Source organism: Hibiscus syriacus, unplaced genomic scaffold, assembly GCF_006381635.1.
Source record: "Hibiscus syriacus cultivar Baekdansim isolate YM2019G1 unplaced genomic scaffold, ASM638163v2 tig00111210_pilon, whole genome shotgun sequence".
Classification (NCBI taxonomy): Eukaryota; Viridiplantae; Streptophyta; class Magnoliopsida; order Malvales; family Malvaceae; genus Hibiscus; species Hibiscus syriacus.
Genome location: NW_024063021.1, coordinates 3,037,667 through 3,059,445, shown reverse-complemented (window position 1 = coordinate 3,059,445; position 21,779 = coordinate 3,037,667). Strand labels below are relative to the sequence as shown.

At 33.5% G+C, this 21,779-nt stretch overlaps 1 protein-coding gene across 1 annotated transcript; it reads left to right on the top strand.

Annotated features, from left to right (window-relative positions):
- Positions 1 to 1,947: 1,947 nt before the first annotated feature.
- On the top strand, positions 1,948 to 18,342 carry LOC120156021 (COP9 signalosome complex subunit 4-like). Its single transcript, XM_039167445.1, has 17 exons — positions 1,948 to 1,957; positions 3,810 to 3,816; positions 8,417 to 8,424; positions 15,114 to 15,278; positions 15,358 to 15,509; positions 15,879 to 15,982; positions 16,083 to 16,143; positions 16,295 to 16,387; positions 16,470 to 16,570; positions 16,822 to 16,930; positions 17,025 to 17,069; positions 17,206 to 17,274; positions 17,363 to 17,454; positions 17,542 to 17,584; positions 17,720 to 17,779; positions 17,935 to 17,994; positions 18,090 to 18,342. The coding sequence occupies exons 4-17, from the start codon at positions 15,149 to 15,151 to the stop codon at positions 18,162 to 18,164; spliced, it is 1,194 nt and encodes a 397-aa protein (XP_039023376.1). The 5' UTR covers positions 1,948 to 1,957; positions 3,810 to 3,816; positions 8,417 to 8,424; positions 15,114 to 15,148; the 3' UTR covers positions 18,165 to 18,342.
- Positions 18,343 to 21,779: the final 3,437 nt, after the last annotated feature.

The window sequence follows — 21,779 nt, the reverse complement described above, 5'->3', positions numbered from 1 at the left end:
GTCTGATTCAAAGTACATATATAGACAAAGTTCTGAAAATGTTCAGTATGGAAGAATCAAAGAAAGGATTTTTGCCTATGAGACATGGCATTTTTCTTTCGAAGGAAATGTGTCCTTCAACTCCAAAAGAAAGAGAATAGATGAATAAGATTCCATATGCTTCGGCTATTGGTTCTATAATGTATTTCATGATAAGTACTCGACCAGATGTATTGTATGCTCTAAGCATGACGAGTCGGTATCAAGCAAACCCTGGTAAAACTTATTGGGTTGCGGTTTAAAATATCCTTAAGTACTTACGAAGAACTAAGGATAAATTTCTTGTCTATGGAGGGGATGAAGAGCTTAGTATAAAAGGTTATACTAATGCCAGCTTCCAAACTGACAAGGATGACTCACGATTGCAATCGGGTTTTGTGTTTTGTCTTAATGGAGGTGCTGTGAGCTGGAAAAGTTCGAAGCAAGACACAGTAGATGATTTTACAACAGAGGTTGAATACATTGCAGTCAGTGAAGCAGTAAAAGAGGTTGTTTAAATCAAGAATTTTATATTGGAATTAGGGGTTGTTCCCAGCATATTAGATGTTGTAGAACTCCGTTGTGACAATAATGGAGCCATTGCACAAGCAAAAGAATCCATATCTCATCAACGATCCAAATATATTCTTAGGCACTTTCATCTCATTTGAAAGATCATAGATCGAGGATATGTGGAAATATGCAGAGTACACACGGATGTCAACATTGTTGATCTCTTTATGAAGCCTCTTACACAACAGAGGCATGATCATCACACTAAATCATTCGGTATTAGATATGTGAGTGATTGGTCTTAGTGCTAGTATAAGATTGTTAGAGTATGCCCAAAGACCAATAATATTATGATTGTAATATTACTTTCATTTACCCAATTTATTGAATAAAGATATTGTCGCTATTATTTTCAATTATATATATGTGTTTAACATAAAATCGAAGATAATAAAGTCCATATAATGACATAATTATTATTATTAAAAGATCCCTATTCAAGTATTATTATGGGCATGAGCAATAATAATACGCTTAAGACTAACAAGTTATTGATTGATAACAACGAGCTGTCATTGACATGGAGATGTCAGAATTGATGCAAGATTACATTGTTAGAGAATAATGTATTGGATTGGCCTACCATGAGAATATGTCTTGGATTATTATGTGACAGTCATAACATTGCTCATGGTGATGACTATATATATGATCCTCAGACTTGAGATCAATACTATCCCAACATGTATTGTTGTATTTTTGATGCAGTTAAACAAGCTCCGTAACCGGTTGCTCTATAAAGATTGTTATTGAATATATATCAGTATATGTAATGGGTGTGTATGATTAAGATAGGATTTGTCCTTCTTACATAATAGGAAATATATCATAGGCCACTTGATTGTGTGAGACTAGAAACACATGGCCATCCTCGAATAAGTTGTTATGAGATATCACAAACTATTCGTTAATTAAAGTCTATTCTAGATATCAAGAAATAATAGATGTGATATACAAGTGTGACTATTCCAAGACTTGTGCCTATTCTATATATAAATTACATAAGGATGTAATACATAAAAGAGTTAATCACCAAGATGATATGTAAAATCATATTTTCTTGTAACTTAGGTGGCAATGATATATTGCTAGATCTCACTCATTGTATGTAATATTATAATTGTTTTAATAATTACTGCTAACGTTACAAGAACCTACAAAGTCATATCCTAGGATTGAAACTAGCAAATATATACAATTGGTGCATGTTACGAAAATATGTCTAGAGTTTATAAATGTATGATTGATATACATATGTTTTAATAATCCTGAATATTTAATTTCAATTAATTAAGTAAAGATTTAATTAATTTAAAATAATAAAAATCCCTAATATGATTAGGGTAACTCGCATATAAAAGGATGTGTTAGGTCTAACAGTCGTTTAGCACACACATAATCTTCAGTCATTTTTCTCAAAAATAGTTTTGGGGAAAATAAATATTGCTCTCCATCGGGTGAACTGAGTAGAGGCCGAGAAGTGATTTGGTGGATTCGATCTGATCGACACCACCATTAGTCGTTGTTGTCCTTGTTGTTTTTCAAGGAACTCGCTATAAGTGTTCGCATCCCTTCTACCCGATTTCAATTTTATGTACTTCGATCGCTGGTGAGACCGTCGAGTTTTGTTTCCGTTGCTCCATGGGGTGCACCGACGGTCCTAACAGGAACTGCCCCATCCATGTGAATCCATGGTCAACCTAGCAAGCACTTGTAATTCGAATGACTATCCATGATAAAAAAAATCTACTTCGAATGTCATAGGGCCAACTTTGAGATGGATAATCATTTTCCCTATGATTTTGCTTTCCGTTTCATCAAATGTTGTCACAATATTGCCACAAACCCTCATTTGGGAAGCATCCACTAGAAGTCTATTTAGAGTGGTGAATGGCATGACATTTAGGGCTAATCAGTTATCAATTAACACCCTAGAAATGATGACGCCTTTGCAGTGGGCAGTAATGTGTAATGCCTTACATCCGCCTTTACCTTCATCAGGTTTCTCGTCATCATAAAAATAAATAAAATTGTCTGCATTAATGTGATTTACCATCATGTCCACTCGTTTTATCGGTATGTCTTTCCCCACAAAAAAATTCATTCAGAACCTTGATAAGTGTATTCCGATGCACCTCAGAGTGCAACAGAAGAGGTGTCATCGAAATTCGTGCCAGAGTTTTATGAAGTAGTTCCACAATGTTATATTCGATGTGCTTTAAAAACTTCAAAAATTCATGAGCCTCCTAGATCTTGACAGGTTCATTCATTTTATCCTCATGATCATCAATTATCACAGCTTTTTCTTTTTCGACTTTTCCAGGGGCATATCATCTCCTACTCTTGGTAAAAAATCCAACTTCAACGATCTCTTCTTTATGATTCTCAAGAGTATTAATTTGGCACGTATAATCCAAAGGAACACTCTTATTACTTTTGTAGGAGAAAGGCATCAGGGTCTTGATCACCACTTTGGATGTTGTTCTTCCCTTGCTTGCCTCATAGTTTGGTTTTGATATGACCAAGATAGGTATCTTTAATTTCTATTCGACTCGTTATGAACTTTCTTAAGAAGAACAAATATATCCTTCATTCTCAATCGTCCATTCTTCATAAAACTACAGTTCCTGTTTTTCCATCAATTCTTGGATCGTCTGCCTAAATTCTCGACAAACTTGGATTTTAAGACCATTTTCGCAATGGTACTCACACAAGTTCTCTGGTTTTTCTGTTGAAAATTTCTTTATAGGACTCAACATCCCTCTCTTTCTCATTTGTTCGTATACTCACTTCAATGACATTCTTACTTCTTCAATCCTCCTCTTGATTCTTCTATTCTCTTCGATGGCGTTAACTCCTTGGTTCTGGTGATTCGAAAGCGGGTTTATAGCAACACAAGGTGCATCTGAGTCTTTGAACGACACTATCTCTCTTTTGATCAGATCCTCAACCACTCTTTTAAAAGTAAGACATTTTTCAATATTATGCCCTCAGAGATTTGCATGATATTCACATGTCTCATTTTCATTGTACCATTTTGGATAAGGTGGTTTAATCAGATATATGAATCTTGGTGACTCTACGTGGGCTTGGAGTAATCCATAGAAAAGTTCACTGTAGGTCATCGGTATTGGAGTGAACGAATCCTTTCAGCGTTATTCTCATGCTTAGTTTCCCCTTGCGATGAAGAATTTTCAGTCTTTGTCTTGTTTATGGAGAAATTTACATTGTTCCATTCTTCTTCATTCTTTCTCGCATATGGCTTCTTTGCAGGATTTTGGCTACCGGATATTTACCCTTTCTTTAGTACCCTCTCAATCATTTCACCACACATCACAATATCAGAGAAGCTTTTGGTTTCCACCCCTAACATATGATCGATATAGGGAGATTTTAACGCATATATGAACATTGTTATGAACTTTATCTCAACAAGTGGTAGATGTACTTGGGTGGCAATATCTCTCTAGCGTTATGCATATTGACAAAAGCTCTCATTATGTTTCAACTCCATGTTCTGGAGAGTAACTCTATCAGGCATCATGTCGGTAACATGCTGGTACTATTTTTTAAAAGCATTTGTCAAATCCTTCCATGACCCTATCTTGGCTCAGGTTAACTGGTTATACCATCTGGCAGCTGATCCTGTCAAGCTGGCTTGGAAGCAATGAATCAATAATATCATCCTTTACAAATCTCGTCATTCTTCCGCAAAACAAAGTCAAATGCGCGACAGGGCAAATTTTCCCATCATATTTCTTAAATTCCAGCATTTTAAACTTTGGGGGTAGGATTAAATCTAGCACTTGGTTCTTTTTCTATTTCAGTACGTAACCCATACATTGTGGCTACAATATCATTCACCATACTAGCTTAGCTTTGCAAGATTTAGTATATAACTGATTATGTGACTGTTTCATTTTTGCCTCCCATTCTTACTGTAATCTTAACAAATTTTCCTGCATTTTCTTTTTTAATTGCTCAAGCTTAGAATCCATGGTTTTGCTTCGTGTGCGACGAGGATTGGTATTTTTACTTACCAGTATCATCTGTCACATAACCCTTCAAAAATTAATTTTGTTATTCTTTTAAATATGAATGCATGTTATTGGTAATGTATTATGAATGATGAATCGTTTATGTAGAATGAATGATGCAAGTGCAAAATGCAAATAAAAGGCGTTGATCCAAGCAGTAGCCATTCTAAAATAACTTTCATTGGATGAAAAGTTTCACTCATTACAAAAGAGTTCGATTACCGATAAGGTCTAGCCCTCAGATTCAACTCTATAATTTCATTTATAATTGTATTGACCTCCCTCGTATATTCAGAAACTGGATTTATTTGGAGTTAGATGATATCAGCTCTGTTGACCAATTCATTCATATACTAAGCAACTTCACCCATTTGTGCTATGGCTTCACCTATCATACGTTCATGTTCTTCTACCAGAGAGCGGTAATGTTCATATGTGTTTTTCCACCCAGCATTAATGTGTTTGTTCTCTTTTTCTAGGTTAGTGATTTGGCTGGAGCTCATCTTTCATCTCTCTGATTTCTTTCAAGTAGGCTTTGTTTTCTTCGAGAGTAACTCTTAAGTCTATTAACGCGTGAGGAACTTGAAGCAAAGATTGCTCAAGGTTCGAGACGTGGTTTTTACTCTCATCATTCATGGATAGAGATTGGTTTAGCTCTTCTTCAAATCTTATCTACAATTCTCCCATTTCTCTAGTGAGCTCATCCACTTGCCGACTTTTTGTGGAGAATCTTTGCATTCACGATCCAATCTCGATCTACTTTCTATCAAGGATTTGATTTCATCCCTGTCTTTCAGACCATATCTCATCCTTTTTTCTCTCTCTTTCCTCTTTAAGCTCTATAATTCTTCGATCTTTATCTTCAAAATCCTCAATTATGCTATTCATCTCAGTTTTCAACCCCTAGACTCAATTTTTCTCTTCTTCTAATACTTTCAGGCTATTTTCTTTCTCTTCTTTGATTCTTTGACCTCTACGAGCCTCGATTTTGTATTGCTTTATCAATTCTTTCTTATCGACTTCTAGCTCTCCTATTTTTTCCTTTCTAGCTTTTATCTTATTGATCTGACACTTATTTTCTACCTCAAAACTTTTAATTTGTTGCTTTGCATCTGCTAATTCTCTAGCCCACTCCTTTGGTGCTTTACTCGACCTAAATCCCTTTCTGGCTCATTACAGCTTTTCATAATCCTTTTCAGGTCTTCTAGGTTAGCTTCCACCACATCTTTTCTTTTTCTCATCATTACAAACTGTTTGGCATAGAATTCAGCATCGAGAGTTAGCATGAAATTTTCCCTCTCCATTTCTTCTATTATTTTGGCATTTTTAGCCTTTTCCATCTCGAATTCGTTTCTCTGAATTTCCAAGTTTGAAGAGATTTTCCCGATTTGTTCCTCCATCAACATTGATCCTTCTCTATATGTTAAAGGGATATTTTCAATTACCCTTTGAACTCTCCAGGCTTTGTAATCAGGCGTCAACATAACATCCGCTCCAAGTACCTTGGTCCTAAAAGTCAACGTCCAAGAATCAGCCACATCTTTGACTTTCTTTCTATAATTGACTTCTTTATAATCAAATTCAGCACCAGCAAGCCCATGAGTCACTGGAACGAATTGTCGGGTAACATATTGTCTTAAGACTAACAAAGGAGCATACCTGACTCTTCCCCACAGTCCCAGCAGTACAATCAAATCCAAATCACCACACTTAAACAAAATTTGTGTGTGCATCAGCCATGGGGTTCACCATGCTATATTCTGACTCTACAAATTTCTGAAGAAGTCGATCCACTGGTCTTTTTGTGACGTTTCAGGCTATTCTCTTGTAAGGTATTCATTAACGGGAGAATAATCTATCAAAAAGTGATTATAGTTGACTTTTTCTTCTCTCCAAAAATGACTTTTGATCCAGACGGTAAGCAGCTGAGCGCAACCCATAAAAAGGCCTCCACTTAGCCTCCTACAGATATTCAAATATCAAAAAGTCTAGGCTAGAATTACAGGAACTAGATTTGTCTCTCTTTTTAATTTTTCAACCAAGTCAACTACTGCGAACTCAACAAGTCCCAAACACTTTGGAAAAATTACCAAACCATACATTCCCAGAGCAAGAACATCTCTCCGTACATTTTCTTCTACGTGTACTTTAGCTATCTTTTGTAGGTGGGACCACGACACTCCCTCACTTTCTCCCTTTCGTTGCAAGCGATCTGTTACCCACTTTTCACTTGTGCCCGATATCTTTGCAAGCTTTGATTTAAACGATGGCCCTTTTATTGATCGAGAATAGATCTTGTTCACTTTAACGCTCGGCAAATTCAGCAAAAAGTGGTATTCCTTAAGGGTCGAAGTCATTTCCTCTCAATTTAAAGTGAAGAAGTTATATGATGGATTCCAAAATGTATCATGCTTCGAATGAGGACTAGGTCTACATTGACATACATCAGATGGAATATGTCCCCATAAGTCTGTTAAAAAAGCTTGTTTCGTAGTAAAATTTCAACTTTCCCATATCTTCTTCAATCCCTGAAGTTTATTTTGTTTTAAGGAGACCGGTGTATAATTAGACAGTTCTGACACATAGTTCCTTGGTAGGCTATCTTCTTGTTCTTTGTGCTTTGCTTCGGACCAATTCCGTACATCTGCAGGATTCTCTTTGATACTCACGGATCAATTGCCTTTTCTAATGTTATGTACATACGATATGAAGAAATAAAATAATAATAATAAAACAAAACAAAACAAACAAAACAGTTAGTCAAAACAGGTGTGTAAATTCAACATAAAAGAAAAACATATATATAAGACAATAAATAAATTGAATTTATTTCCATGTTATCTACCCAAATAAAATTCATCAAAATGGGTCCTACCTAAACATGCTCTCTACCCTCCTATATTTATTTAATTAAAACCTAAATGCACATAAATTCTATTTCACATGCTTTTATTTGTAAAGAATAAATATATTCTACATATTCGAAAATAATTAGGTAAATAAATAAAAGGTTAAAGTAGGTTTCTCCTTCGTGTATGCCTATTTTGGGTACCTACTGACGGACAGAGGTTCGACATGGCTCTACCTAGGTTGATAGTTCTAAGGTTCTCTATATGCATGGTTTTGACTCTAATGAAAAAAGGGTACTCGAATTGTCCTTGATGTTGGTGCCCCTTTGGACTGCCAAACCCTCAATCCTAACCCATTATAGGCATAAATAGATCGAGTTCAATTCAAGGGGATTTACTTCCTTATACCCATACGAGGAATAAATCTCTACGAAGATATAAGGTATGTGCATCCCAGAGGTTATTTGCTAAAACTCATACGAAGAATAAATTCTTACGAGAGTAAAGCTTTCACCCCCACTTACTTGAAACGAAGCTCGGGTCTAGAGCTTATGTTATGCAAATGCTCGTGATGTGTGTGAGGAGAAACATACAAACCTTTAACTAAAAAAAAAGAAAAGAACCTAAAAATTCTCAATAAGAACTTTGATAGAGTTGAAAAAAACAAAAATTGAAATGTTAGTATATAAAAAAATAAAGAATTTAGAAAAATTTCAATAAATAGATCATAAGTTAACTAGAGATTCAAACTTATAATTTCCACCATAACCACAATATATAAGCGACCAACAGCCTGACTATCTAAGTCCCCAACGATGTCGCCAAACTGTCTTAACCATTTTTTTTTAAAAAAAATAATAAGTTTAAAAAACAATTATTACTATTTTTGAAAATTTGGCAATTTTGAATTACTTTAGATGAGAGTCGCCATCGACCTTTGGGTTTAGGTGGCTGAATACTTAAAAACATCTTTTAAACAATTTAGAAAAATAATTTAAAAGACAAAAGTTGGTCTGCGTTATCCAATATTTTATTTTTAGGGGTTTAAAAGTCGGTTACGCATGAGAAAGGATAAACACCCCCACAACGCCCAAAAGTGGTACTTAGCCACTTATACAACGTCATAATGGTGGAACTTAAAATTCTAATCAAATGTAAAATTATGATCTATTTATTGAATATTAATTAAATTACCTTGAATGGACTAATTAAAGAAACTTCTTACTTTATAAGAAATCTCGAGATTCACAATCTTCTATCGGGAAAGCTATCCACCTATTTCTTATATGTAAAGAATATTATATCTTCGAATTACTTAAAAAATAAGTTAATATAAAAAATTGCATAGAATAAATCATGATTCATTTTTCTAAAACATACATCATTAATACTAACATTAAATGTGACAAGATAAAAAATAAAATTAAAACATCAAACACTATGAAATAAAATAATAATAAAAATAGAATAAATAGAATAAAATAAAATAAAATAAAAATATAAAGATTTTAATAAATTTCATAAAAAAGGTTCGCACTTTGAAGTTCATATTCCGTTTGAACATCGTATTGGATTGCACCACTTCGATCAAGTAGTACTTTCCACGCAAGTTCTACAAATAAAGTTCTTGAAAAATTTCTAATAAATGTAAAATATATTATAATACTAACACATAAAATAATTTCAAGAAGAGCAATATATATGAATACATAAGTATTAAACATATGGCATATACATGTGTATATATATATATATGCTAGGTACATAAAAGATTTATACATATAAAAAGATAATGCATGTATATGGCAAAACAATACAAGGAATATAGTAAATAAATACAATTATTGCATGTAAAATCATAATATATAATATAGCAAACATATATGTACAAACATGTATATATGAATTAAGGACCAAAATAGAAACATGGAATCATTTAAAAAAAACATAATGTAAACTAGGGAAGCTAAGCATACTTAGTGATTCAAAGGACCAAAATAACATAATCATAAATTATCCATTAGGAGTAAATATTTAACCAAAACATATTCAAAAGTAAGAAGTGACTACATTGAAACAAATGTAAAAAATAGGATAAGAATCAAATGAAAATAAATGAGGAAATGGTGGCTAAATTAAAATAAATACAAACAAGGTGTCATAAATAAAATAAAATAGAACATAGAAATGACCAAAATAAAATAAAACATAACATGTAACTTAAATCGAAACAAACAATAAAAGATGAATCAAGTGACCTAAATGTAAAAACACGGCAAGGTATAAAGGACCTAAGGAAGATTTCCCCACGAAAACCGACCAAGATGCTATATATGCTAAAGACGAGGACCAAACAATAATTTAACCCTAAATTAGTGACCAGAACACAAAAGGATTTCTAGAGTTAGTGGACCTGTGGGTAATTAACCCAAGATATGGCGACTGAAACGCAAAAACACGCTAGAGGTATAGACACCTTAGCGTGATTTGTCCAAAATAACTAAATAAGTTTAATATCCCCTTTTTTTCTTTCTGCCAGAAAAATAAACCCTTAACATTCATTCAGCTTACTCCTATATTTACTCACCACACCTACGGCAGTCGACTCCTAAAAACCCCAGGCACGCGACGTTTGGCCGTCGGATATGGGTGGCCGCTTTACTCTCGACCGACAACTAATCATGGTGCTAGAAATCCCTCACTCGACGACCCTTCCCCGACGAAACAAGGTGTAAATCCAACCCTTTTTTTTGACCGAGAGGTCCAACTCACAAGGCAGACCATCACACACGGTGGCACTGCGACCTAAACCGACACCCTTGGCCTCGACCGAACACCTCGATAGCAAGCTAAGTTTTAACCCTTTTCCCTATTTTCATTTCTCGTTATATTCGAATTATCTAACATATATACAAAAAAACAATAGCTAGAATACCTTGTCTTTTTTTGCTTGGAAATTTCGATTCTGTATTTTTTTATTTCTCTGATAATCCTCTGTTTACATTGCTTTTTTTGTTATATACCCATTACAAATTATAAATAAATAAAGGGTAAAGTATATTAATGGTCACTGAACTTTTCTAAAGTTTTCATTTAGGTCCCCCAACTTTTAAAACTTGTAATATAATCCCCCAATATTTAGTCCGTTTGCAATATGGTCCCTCAACATTTAGTCCGTTTGCAATATGGTCCTCGATGTAACTGTTGAGGACCATATTGCGAACGGACTAAATGTTGGGGGACTCTATTGCAAGTTTTAAAAGTTGGGGGACCTAAATGAAAGCTTTAGAAAAGTTCAGTGACCATTACTATACTTTACCCTTTATTTTATTCCATTTGCTTTAAATGATAGGGGCATGCCTTGTGTTATTCAAGCAAAAGTTCTCACCATACAGTTCATGCAAAAACCGTGAAGGTATTGCTTCTGGTTTCCTCGCCTTGTGAGTCAACACTTAAATAATCTTCAAATTTTAAAGACAGCCAAAAAGAGAACAAAGCTTTGTCTTGTCTACTTCTGCTCTAAAATCAAGCTTCTCTAACCAATAATTGAACACCATGAAGAAAACTGAAGATCAGCTTTGTGGAGAAATCATCCAACAGTTTGACATTGAAGTACTTTTACAAGACGCCGATGCTTTCGAAAATGTCTTCTTTCCCTCAACCCACATGGACTACAATCTCACGAACCTCAACGAAATCATCGATTTTGACGAACTGCAATCGATCCTAGACGAGGAAAAAGACCAAGGAATGCATTCAGTCATCGGAAAAGAAGGTTGTGGTTCTAGCGGCAGCCATGACTGTACCACCGTAGTGGCTGCCGCTCATGGTGAACCAATGCACGTTAAACGTAAACCGAAAAACGAACAACAAGCGATCAAGAAGTGGACAACGAGAAAGAGGATTCAGAAGGGCACTCCGGAAGCTTATGAAAAGAAGGAATTACATAAAATCAAAAACAGAGAGGCAGATGCTCGTGCATTTGCACAAAAGAAGGTAACTTTGAGGCTACCAGCTTCTCATTAGTTGAATTAACCCCACTGATAAAAGCTTAATGAGATTATTATTTGCATAACCCCCGGTTTAAAATCTAATTTTTTTTCTTCATTAGGCTTACGTGGTGTGGCTAGAATTAGAGGTGCAGAAATACCGCAAGAAGAACACAGATTTGAAAAGGCTGCTTCTGGTAATTAATTGGAAATATAACAATATATGATATAATAATACTTTATATTTTCTTTGTTTATAACTTAGTTCGCCGAAAGTAGCACAGGCTTAGACATGCCTCCAAAACAACTAAGAAGGATAAACTCTGGACTGCTGTAGATGTTCAGGCAAAGCCAACCGTCAGCAAATGAAACCTTCGAACAAGAAAGTAAATTGTAAAAAGATTCATTACTCTATATGGAAATGTGTGCGTATATATATATATATTCTGAAATTCTCATTCTCTCTAACTGAACAATATATGAACTAATTAAAGAATGAAGCTTTTTTTCCAAATTATCTGGCATAACAGGGTATTATAAAAATGGCTTTAGATGTTCTGTTTCCCGACATGTCCATAATACCCATTATCCTCCATCAATACCCAATATTTTGCTCCTTTATTTGTATTCAAACTTATGATTTCAATGATTAAAGTAATATTGTTATCCATAAAAATCTCGAGTTCGAACACTAACTATCGTAAAATATTTAAAGTTGATTGACAAATAATTAGGAGTCATAACAACAATATTACAGCTACAACTTACATTACGGTTAAAATTTTTAGCTCCCCTCAAAAGAAAAAGGAAAAAAAAAAGCGTAACCTCCGGTTTCAATGCTCTCTATTTCTCTAACTGCTGCCCGTTACATCTGCTCTTCCCCCGTACCTTCCATATAAAAAATAGGTTAAAGTATAGTAATGGTCACTGATCTTTTCTAAATCTTTCATTTAGGTCCCTCAACTTTTAAAACTTGCAATATAATCCCCCAACATTTAGTCCGTTTGCAATATGATCCCTGACGTAACTGTTGGGGGACCATATTGCAAATGGACTAAATGTTGGGGGATTGTATTGTAAGTTTTAAAAGTTGGGGGACCTAAATGAAAGCTTTAGAAAAGTTCAGTGACCATTACTATACTTTACCCATAAATAAAATTTGTTTGTTGATTTGGTTGATACGTTTGGTGGTACCGTGATTTGGGGGAGATGGTGGCCTTGCTGCTGTTGTCGTGGAGGTATGGGCAACAAATGGCAGGGCATGGTGGAGCTGGCAGGGTATGGTGACTGGAGCAGCAGGGTATGATGACTGGGACAGCAAGGTATGGTGTTGCAATTGGGTTAGTCAACCGGGGTGAAGAAGCCCAACCGGGTCTTGGGCTCACCAACGGGCTTCACTCTTGGGCTTGGATTGAACAATTGTATCGGGTCTGGGATGTTGTTTGTAGTCGGGCCCCATGCTAAAACGAGTCTCTAAAATTACAATTTAATCACTCAATTAAAATATTACAAATAATTCACTAGTAGTTAGTATTAGACATAAAAGTGGTATGTTTAGATATAATAATAATTTCAATATCTAAAATGTATACATTTGATTATTTTTTCTAATTTAAAATAATTTAATAAATTTAATCATTCATATTTTAAAAAATCTATAATTTTAGTTTTTAATCTTCTTCTAAATTATTTGCTTTTTTCTCATAATATTATATTATTATCATGATATTTTTATAATATAATAATAACTTATAATTGTTTTACGACATAATATTATTATTCAATTGCTACTTTCATCTGACAATTTTTTTATTTAACAATATCACAAAAAGAATTAAGTTAATTAAAAAATTAAATATAAATGATTAAATTTATTAAATTATTTTAAATTAAGATAGAATTGATATGATGTATAAGTTTTAAATATTAAAACTATTATTATACGAAGATATATTAGATATTTTTTTCATTTCTAACGACAAATGATTTATTTGTAATAATTTTTTAATTGAGTGATTAAATTGAACTTCTAGAAAAAAAGTGACCCTTTTGTTATTAAATACAAAAATGGGTGACCTGGTAGTGGTATTTTATCCCTTTCCCTTTTTAAGGAAATGACTGTTGTGCCATTTATTGTGTGACGTGGCAGTTATTTTTCAACGCAACCAAACATTGTTATGTATACAAACACCCAGCAGTGATTTCTATGTGCGATCGAGTTAAATAAATTTTTTTAAAATTATTTGAGTTGATAAGTTTTGTTTTACAACTTAAATTGGACTTGAAATTTTTTCGAGTCGAGTTGATTTTTCAAGTTTATGTTTAAATTTAATTGTGAATACTTATAATATTATGATATTATTTTGTTCTAATTTAAGTGAGTTTCTATAACTATATGTACAATACAAATATATTTCTACAAATTATTTTTCATATGTAATATGCATATATCATACAAAGTTCAAATACTCGATTTAAACTTGAAAATAAATCCACTAATTATTAAAACTTTAGAGTTATTCGAGTTACATTTTACAACTAGATTTAAACTTAAAATTTTTTCGAGACTAGTCGAGTTTATGAAATTGTAACTCGAATTTAATTCGAGTCAATTTTTTTCGAGTAAAAAAAATTAATTTTTTAAGTCGAGTCGAGTTTTGTTCACCCCTAATAATTTTAACTGTGAAAAATTTAGTGGCCAAAATAAACCAGCATATACAGTAACTAGAGATGGGTATGGGACTTGTCAAATTTTAGACCTATCCGACTCCGGCCAGAAGACTACTACCCTCAACCCGTCACCCGACCCGAACCCGATTTTAAAAGGTTTCGCTTGACTTGACACCGACCCAAAATTTAAACTAAAAATCTTATTTAACCGGACCCAACTCTATCAATTTCAGATTTCACATTTTTTTCACATGTTCCCTTATTTTCTCACTTTCTCACTAACCAAACAAACAACAAATCAAAAACAAACATGCATGATAAAAAAATAAAACAAACTGAAAACTAAACTATGAAACAAATATGGGATTTTTAACCATAATCTAAAAAATAAACAAAAAAATAGAAGAAATTTAACTTAGTACTTGAATCTTCGTGTAGATTAATACTAATTTTTGCAAAAATAAGATGGAAGAGACAATTTTTACTGATTATAGAGAAAATCCAAGTAAAATTTTAAGAGATAAAATGAATTGAAAAATAAATAAAAGAAATAAAGAATGAAAGAAGAAGAAGAATAAAAGAATAGAAGAAAAAACGGCAGAAAGAAAAAGAAAGAGAAGAAGGAACGGCAGAAATGAAACGAAATATTAGAACTAAAACCCTAAATAATATATATATATATATATGATATGGCATTTTGATAATATCAAGTATTATTTTATAATAATATCAGATATTTTTAACTTTAAATATTACCCTCTAAATCCTCAATCTTAAATCCTAAATCCAAACCATTCTAAACTCAATCTCGACCTTCTATCTCTTATCATCTGACCGGATCTTATTTAAACCCAAATACTTTTTTAAAAATTTGACTCTGTAGGATCAGATCGGTCGGAATCCGTCTGTACCCTAAACAGTAACAGTAAACCTTGGACATTTTGTTAAATCTCTCATTTCTCTATTGGAAAAAAAAGGGTTTCGATAATTTTGAAGCAGAGATCGAAAGCCAATGGAGAGTGCATTAGCAAACGCCTCGGCGATTGTAGAACAGAGGCAGAAAATCGAGCAATACAAGCACATTTTGTCAACTGTTTTCTCATCCAACGACATCGTTCAAGCCAAGAAATTCATCGATCATAGTAATCGTTTTACCTTTGCTTGCCTTAAAGGTTGTTTAGAGTCTTTTAGGGTTTAATTATTTTGATTTAATTTTTTCAGTGTTATCGGACGATGTCCCACTGGTGGTGTCAAGGCAGCTCTTACAGACTTTCGCACAAGAATTAGGAAGATTGGAGCCAGAGGCACAAAAGGATGTTGCGCATTACACCCTTGCTCAGATTCAGCCTCGTGTCGTTTCATTCGAAGAACAGGTTCCTTTAAATTTTATTTCTAGCCCTTTTAATGAAAGTTACTTGAAAATTTGTTCTACAATTCAAAATAAAGGGTTTTTTTAATATTTAAATATTAGATTGTTGAGCCTTTTTCCGCTGACGAGATGATTTGATTGAAAGATGAATTCGTTAATTCTATATCTTCGAACAGTTCTTCTTCTTCTTCTTTTCCTCTTTTGGTTAAGTTTTCCCCATGTTGTGGCTTCTAGTTTGGTTGGAATTCGTTTGCAAAGCAGAGAATAGTTTTTCCTTCTGGTGTTTTAGTTTCCTTTGGATGAGCCACTAATCAGCTTATGAAATCTGGATGGTTGTTTAATAAAAGTTGTTTACTTTGCATGAGTTCTATAGGTGCTTATTATTAGAGAGAAACTTGCTGAGTTGTATGAGTCAGAGCAGCAGTGGTCAAAAGCAGCTCAGATGCTAAGTGGGATTGATTTGGACTCTGGAATGAGGTCTGATAGTAAGATTCCCTTTAATTTTATAGTGAAGGGTGCAGAACATGTTCTTTTGTTCATATTGATGATGCTTATCTGTTTTTGATATTACTATCAGGGTTATTGATGATACGTTCAGATTGTCAAAGTGTGTCCAAATTGCCCGTCTCTATCTTGAGGTATTGGATATTTTTAATTTAATGCCAGCATTATATAGGCAAGTTTGGATGTGTTAGAATGCCAATAAGTTATTCGGTTACTTATTCAATTTCTGATATGTAAAATCAATATGGAAAGGTAACACGAAACAATTGCTTGAGTATTTTACAGGATGATGATTCCGTTAATGCAGAAGCTTTTATTAACAAAGCTTCATTCTTGGTTAGCAACTGTCAGAATGAAGTACTGATTTTACAATACAAGGTTTGGCATAGTTTTAGGTCAATTACTATAATCTAGAGCTGGAAGTCAAGTCATTCTTTAATTTCTTTTCCCTGGTTTTCAGGTTTGTTATGCAAGGATTTTGGATTTAAAGAGGAAGTTCTTGGAAGCAGCACTGCGATACTACAACATATCTCAAATTGAGAACCGACAAATAGGAGATGAGTATGTAATTAGGCCCTAATTGTGTTTTTGCCGACATTTCACTTAAAGCAGTTATTAGCTGACATAAACGGAAGCAAACTGACTCTCTGAACTTGTTCTACATCACTCTATACATGGGGCTTGCATCACTGACCATCATGTTTTGCAAACCGTGTACAGCTTTCATTTTGCTTGCATCTTGTTTTCTCTCTTTTCTTTTCTGAATACTACAATATGTATGATTCAAAATTTTCAATGATCCACAATTACAGAACAATTGATGAGGATGCACTGGAGCAAGCTCTATCTGCTGCTGTAACATGTACAATATTAGCGGCTGCAGGTCCTCAGCGCTCTCGTGTTCTTGCCACCCTTTACAAAGTAAAAACTTTCTCTTGAATGTGATAGATTTCTTTTTTCTATTATTATTTTATGTTTGATTCTAATAATGTCAATGACTTGTGTCATGTTTCAGGATGAACGATGTTCCAAGCTGAAGATTTATCCAATATTACAAAAGGTTCTTTGTCTTGCATCTAGGTGCACACACACACACACACACACACGTGCATTCCTCCATGCACTTGTTTGGCACATTGTTGTCTATATCTATCACATAACGTCCTGCCTGTTGGGAATTTTATGGAGATTAACAGGTTTATTTGGAGAGAATCTTAAGAAAACCTGAAATTGATGCATTTGCTGAAGAACTGAAACCGCATCAGGTTATAAAATGTTTGAACTAGCTTACATATTGCGTTCACAGTTAAAGCAAGTTCTCCTTTCTTCAACTAGCCTTTCCTCTCCCAACAGAAAGCTTTACTTCCCGACAATTTCACCGTGCTGGACCGTGCCATGATAGAGCATAATCTTCTGAGTGCAAGTAAACTTTATACAAATATAAGGTTAGAAACATAACACTAATGATTTTCTTCTTATCTTATTTATAGGTTTGAAAATTTCTAACAAAGTTTTTTCCGTCCTTGACATAGTTTTGATGAGCTTGGTACTTTGCTGGGAATTCCTTCTAATAAGGTACAATTCTTATGTTACAGTCTTTTAAGCTACTTTTGTAGCTTTTCGTTTTTGGTTATATGACCTATCTCTATGAGGGAATACTTTCATATTTATAGTTAAACAGAGAAGTTAATTGGCTGGTTTTCTTTACAGGCTGAGAAAATAGCTTCAAGAATGATTTATGAGGATAGAATGAAGGGATCGATTGATCAGGTTTCTAATTTTTTGCCTTGTGATTTTTCGCTACTTTAATGGATTCAATGATGAATTGATTTTAGGATATATGATTCTCAAATTGAACCTGATTTTACAAATGTCTTTATTCAGAACCATCTGCTGTTTAAATAATTAAAACTTGTATGCATCAGGTGGAAGCAGTTATACATTTTGAAGATGACACTGAAGTGCTGCAACAATGGGACCAACAGGTAATGCGCTTTTGAGCTTTGGACTTAATTACAGATAATATGGCGAACTCCGGGTTTGTGATTTCTCAGATTTATCATGGCTTATGATTATGCAGATTGTTGGTTTGTGTCAAGCTTTGAATGACATACTGGATAGCATGACAAAGAAAGGCATGGCAGTTCCTGTGTGATCCGAAGCACCAACCAGGAGCAAAGAAACAAGAGACTTCACCCGTCACCGTATTTGCCCAATTTTAGTTATTGGGATCTAGTTTTTATAATTGCCATTTCGTCTATTAGGAAACATGGGGTTTTTGATCAACAGTTGAAGTGTCCGAAATTATCATTGTTATTTTAGCTTTTCCTTTTTTTTTTTTGTATAATGCAACAAAATAACTCTAACGTTTTATAATAATGTCAAATTTGTCCGTATTGTTTTTTTTAACATTTGATCACTGAACGTTTAACTTTAGGTAAATAATCACCTTTGACGCCATATGTTGATGGAATAAGCACAGATGGAAGTGAAAGGGAACATGGTTTGTCCATGTCGGAGATCACGAGCCACGTCACAAATTTTAAAAATAAAATAAATTATTTTTATTTACTTATTTATGATCAATCAAAGAATGGCACGTGTCATTCTCTGGTGGTGAAAAGCATGGAGGTGAAAATTCTACCGATACTGAATCCAACGACAACATTGAAAATCTAGCTTTTGATCAACAATGGTGGTTCTTCGATAAAGCAATCAATGACATTATCAAAAACCTATAATCAAAAATAAAAAAAATCATATTATACTTCGTCCTCATATAATACCCCAATTATTAAATGAGGGATTTTGTTGAAAAGATTTAACAATCGAGTATTTAAATGCTTAAATGTTAGAAGATGATAATGGATTTGAAATAGTGGTTTGTACTAAATTGTAGTAAATGATGATTAAAAGAACATTTTGGTCATTTAGATTAAATTGAATTTAATAATCAATTTATGGGGTATTAGATAAAGAGATAAGAGGATGAGTGGGGGAAATGATGTAAATTCTTCTATTCTTCTCTTGGCCGTGAGAAAACTCTCCTCCATAGCTCAAAGATGAGTTTTCAATTTGTAGATTAATCCTTTCGTTTTTTATTAGTTTTTGAAGCATTGAGTATAATAGAAGCTTAATAAAGGATTTAATGTGAGTATAACTATGAAATAGAGAAAATATTGGAGATATAAGAAAATGAGTTTTTGAATGATATGTTAGAATATGAGTTCTTGTTGATGTTTACTAGCATATTTGATTTATCAAAGAAGTAAATAATAGATTACAAGCAATGGATGAGTTTAAAAACAAGTTAGAAATTTTGATGTGATTCATAGAATCAATTGATTTTGAGGGATACTAGATGTTTTAAGTGTTTAAATAAAAGAAAGTTAGTATGGATAAGTAGAGAAAAGTTACATAGCATTGTTGGGGGTAAAGATGAAGAAAATTGACCAAATTTGGGTATATTTCGGGTTAAAAACTGGAAATATGGGCAAGGGGTATCGATACCTATTCATCATGTACTGATACTTCAAGAGTAAATTAAGGAAGGCATTCAATGGGTATCGATACCTAGGAAGAGGGTATCGGTAGCCTGGGAAGGGGTATCGATACCAGGTTAAGGGTGTCGATACCAAGGAAACATCAATTCTAATTTTCGTATTGATACCGGAAAGGGGGTATCGGTATCCTAGTAGGGTGGTATCGATACCATGGTAAGGGTAGCGATAGCGTGTAACATTGAATATAAAATTGGTATTGATACAAAAAGGGAGTATCAGTACCATAGTATAGTAGTACCGATAGTATAGTAGAGGTATCGATACTACCAAGTCAAAGATGCTAAGATATATTGATATTGTTATAGAAATTTAATAATAAGTATCTTTGAGTATTTCTTGGGTATAATTGAGAAGGAATATACTAATAATGTATATTGTACATGTTTTGAATGGATACTTAAGTAGATCGAAATCAAGCTCCCGAGTTGAGAAAGGAAAAAGGAAAAGGTCAAGTCCCAGAATAATTATCTTTACATTTTGGTCATCAAAGCAAGGCAAGCCAGGTGAGTACCTTTATTGTATTCAATTTAGATAAAGATGATTTGAGATTCGTCAAGTTAGAATATTTGAAATGTTAATGTATGTTTTATCGAAATTACTATGTTTCTATTGATTATATGGAAATGATATTGTGAATGAGTTTTAGAGTATGAATTGCTCTAAAATGAATGAAAATTTAAAATGCATACGGGTGCATTATCAACATGAAAAGATGTTATAGTTGAAATGTATATGGGTACATTCTCAACAGAAAAGTATGATATAGTTGAAATGTATATGGGTACATTATCAACAGAAAAATATACAATAGTTGAAATGTATATGAGTACATTATCAACAGTAAAGTATATTATAGTTGAAATGTATATGGGTACATTATCAACAGAAAAGTATGTTATTATTGAAATGCATATGAGTGCATTATCAGCATAAAAATATATTATGATTGAAATGCATATGGGTGCATTATTAACATAAAAATATATTATGATTGAAATGCATATGGGTGCATTATTAACATAAATGTATGTTATAAGTAAGAATGTATAACGACGCATTTTAAATATAAATTGGTATTGTTAATGAAAATAGAGTATAATAATTGAGAATGAAATGAGGTTTAAACAAAAAGGATCATGGAATCCTTAAAGATCATACAATATTGTGACTCACTAAGTAAATACTTAAAGTGTGTTCCCAAACGTAGGTAACAACGGAGATCAATCAAGTAAGGAGTATAGCAGATATCATCCACTAAGGTTGACTCATCAGTAACATTAGGACAATAATGATCATTGTGGAAACTTATATGGCATGTAATTAAATGTAATAAAATATTTTGTAATGTGTTTTGAACAAGTACTTATTTAATATTTCAAATTAAAGAGAAATGAATTTTAAAACAAAACATTTTAAAGGTTTTTCAAATCATAAATAAATATTAAGTGATAGGACATCGATAATGTTTATACGGAAACATATACGAGTTATGGGTATTACATTTATTAGTATCAGAGATACAAGTTTAGCCGATTCTCGGCCAAAACTGGTTCAATTTTCAATAGAAAAATGATTACATGCCATAAAGATTGTCAATGTTACTGATATGATGCCATTAGAGGGTGATTGATGACACTCCTTACTAGTTGTATTGTTATTACTATGTATGTATTAATAGATGTTAGAATCCTCGAACTCAAGAAGAGAGGGGGAACAAGAAATACAAGAAGGAACAGTTGGTGAAAGTTATGAGGATAATAGTGCACAACCTCTTCCATCTGAAAATACAAGTGCACCTGCATCTCAGGGGGTTCCGGTGCCTGAGTTTGGAACTTTCATGCAAGCTCTGGACACTATGCTGAATTGGTTTCAATCTTCCCCTGCTCCTCCATTCTCTAAAATGTTGATTCCAAAGGAGCTGAAGAGTTTGGGAGCTCCAGAGTTCCGAGGAGATGAGGGTGAGGGTCATATGGAGGTCGATCTGTGGTTAAATGATGTAATGTTAATGCTTGAAAGTTTACAATGCTCAGATCCGGAAAAGTTGGGAGGAGCTATATCGTTACTTAGAGGATCAGCTCGTGTATGGTGGACAAACATTATGATGTATGCACCACCAGAGCAAGTGACCTAGCAATTTTTCATAGAAGAATTCAAGAACAAGTATGTGGGTGAACAGTTCAAACGGGCAATGTTGATGAAGTTCCTTA

Excerpts from the sequence above, each read along its gene's own strand:
- LOC120156021 (XM_039167445.1), top strand. The coding sequence starts at position 15,149 with ATGGAGAGTGCATTAGCAAACGCCTCGGCGATTGTAGAACAGAGGCAG. Across the intron at positions 17,275-17,362 it reads AAGAACTGAAACCGCATCAG|AAAGCTTTACTTCCCGACAA; the intron begins GTTATAAAATGT and ends CTCTCCCAACAG. Across the intron at positions 17,995-18,089 it reads TGCAACAATGGGACCAACAG|ATTGTTGGTTTGTGTCAAGC; the intron begins GTAATGCGCTTT and ends ATGATTATGCAG.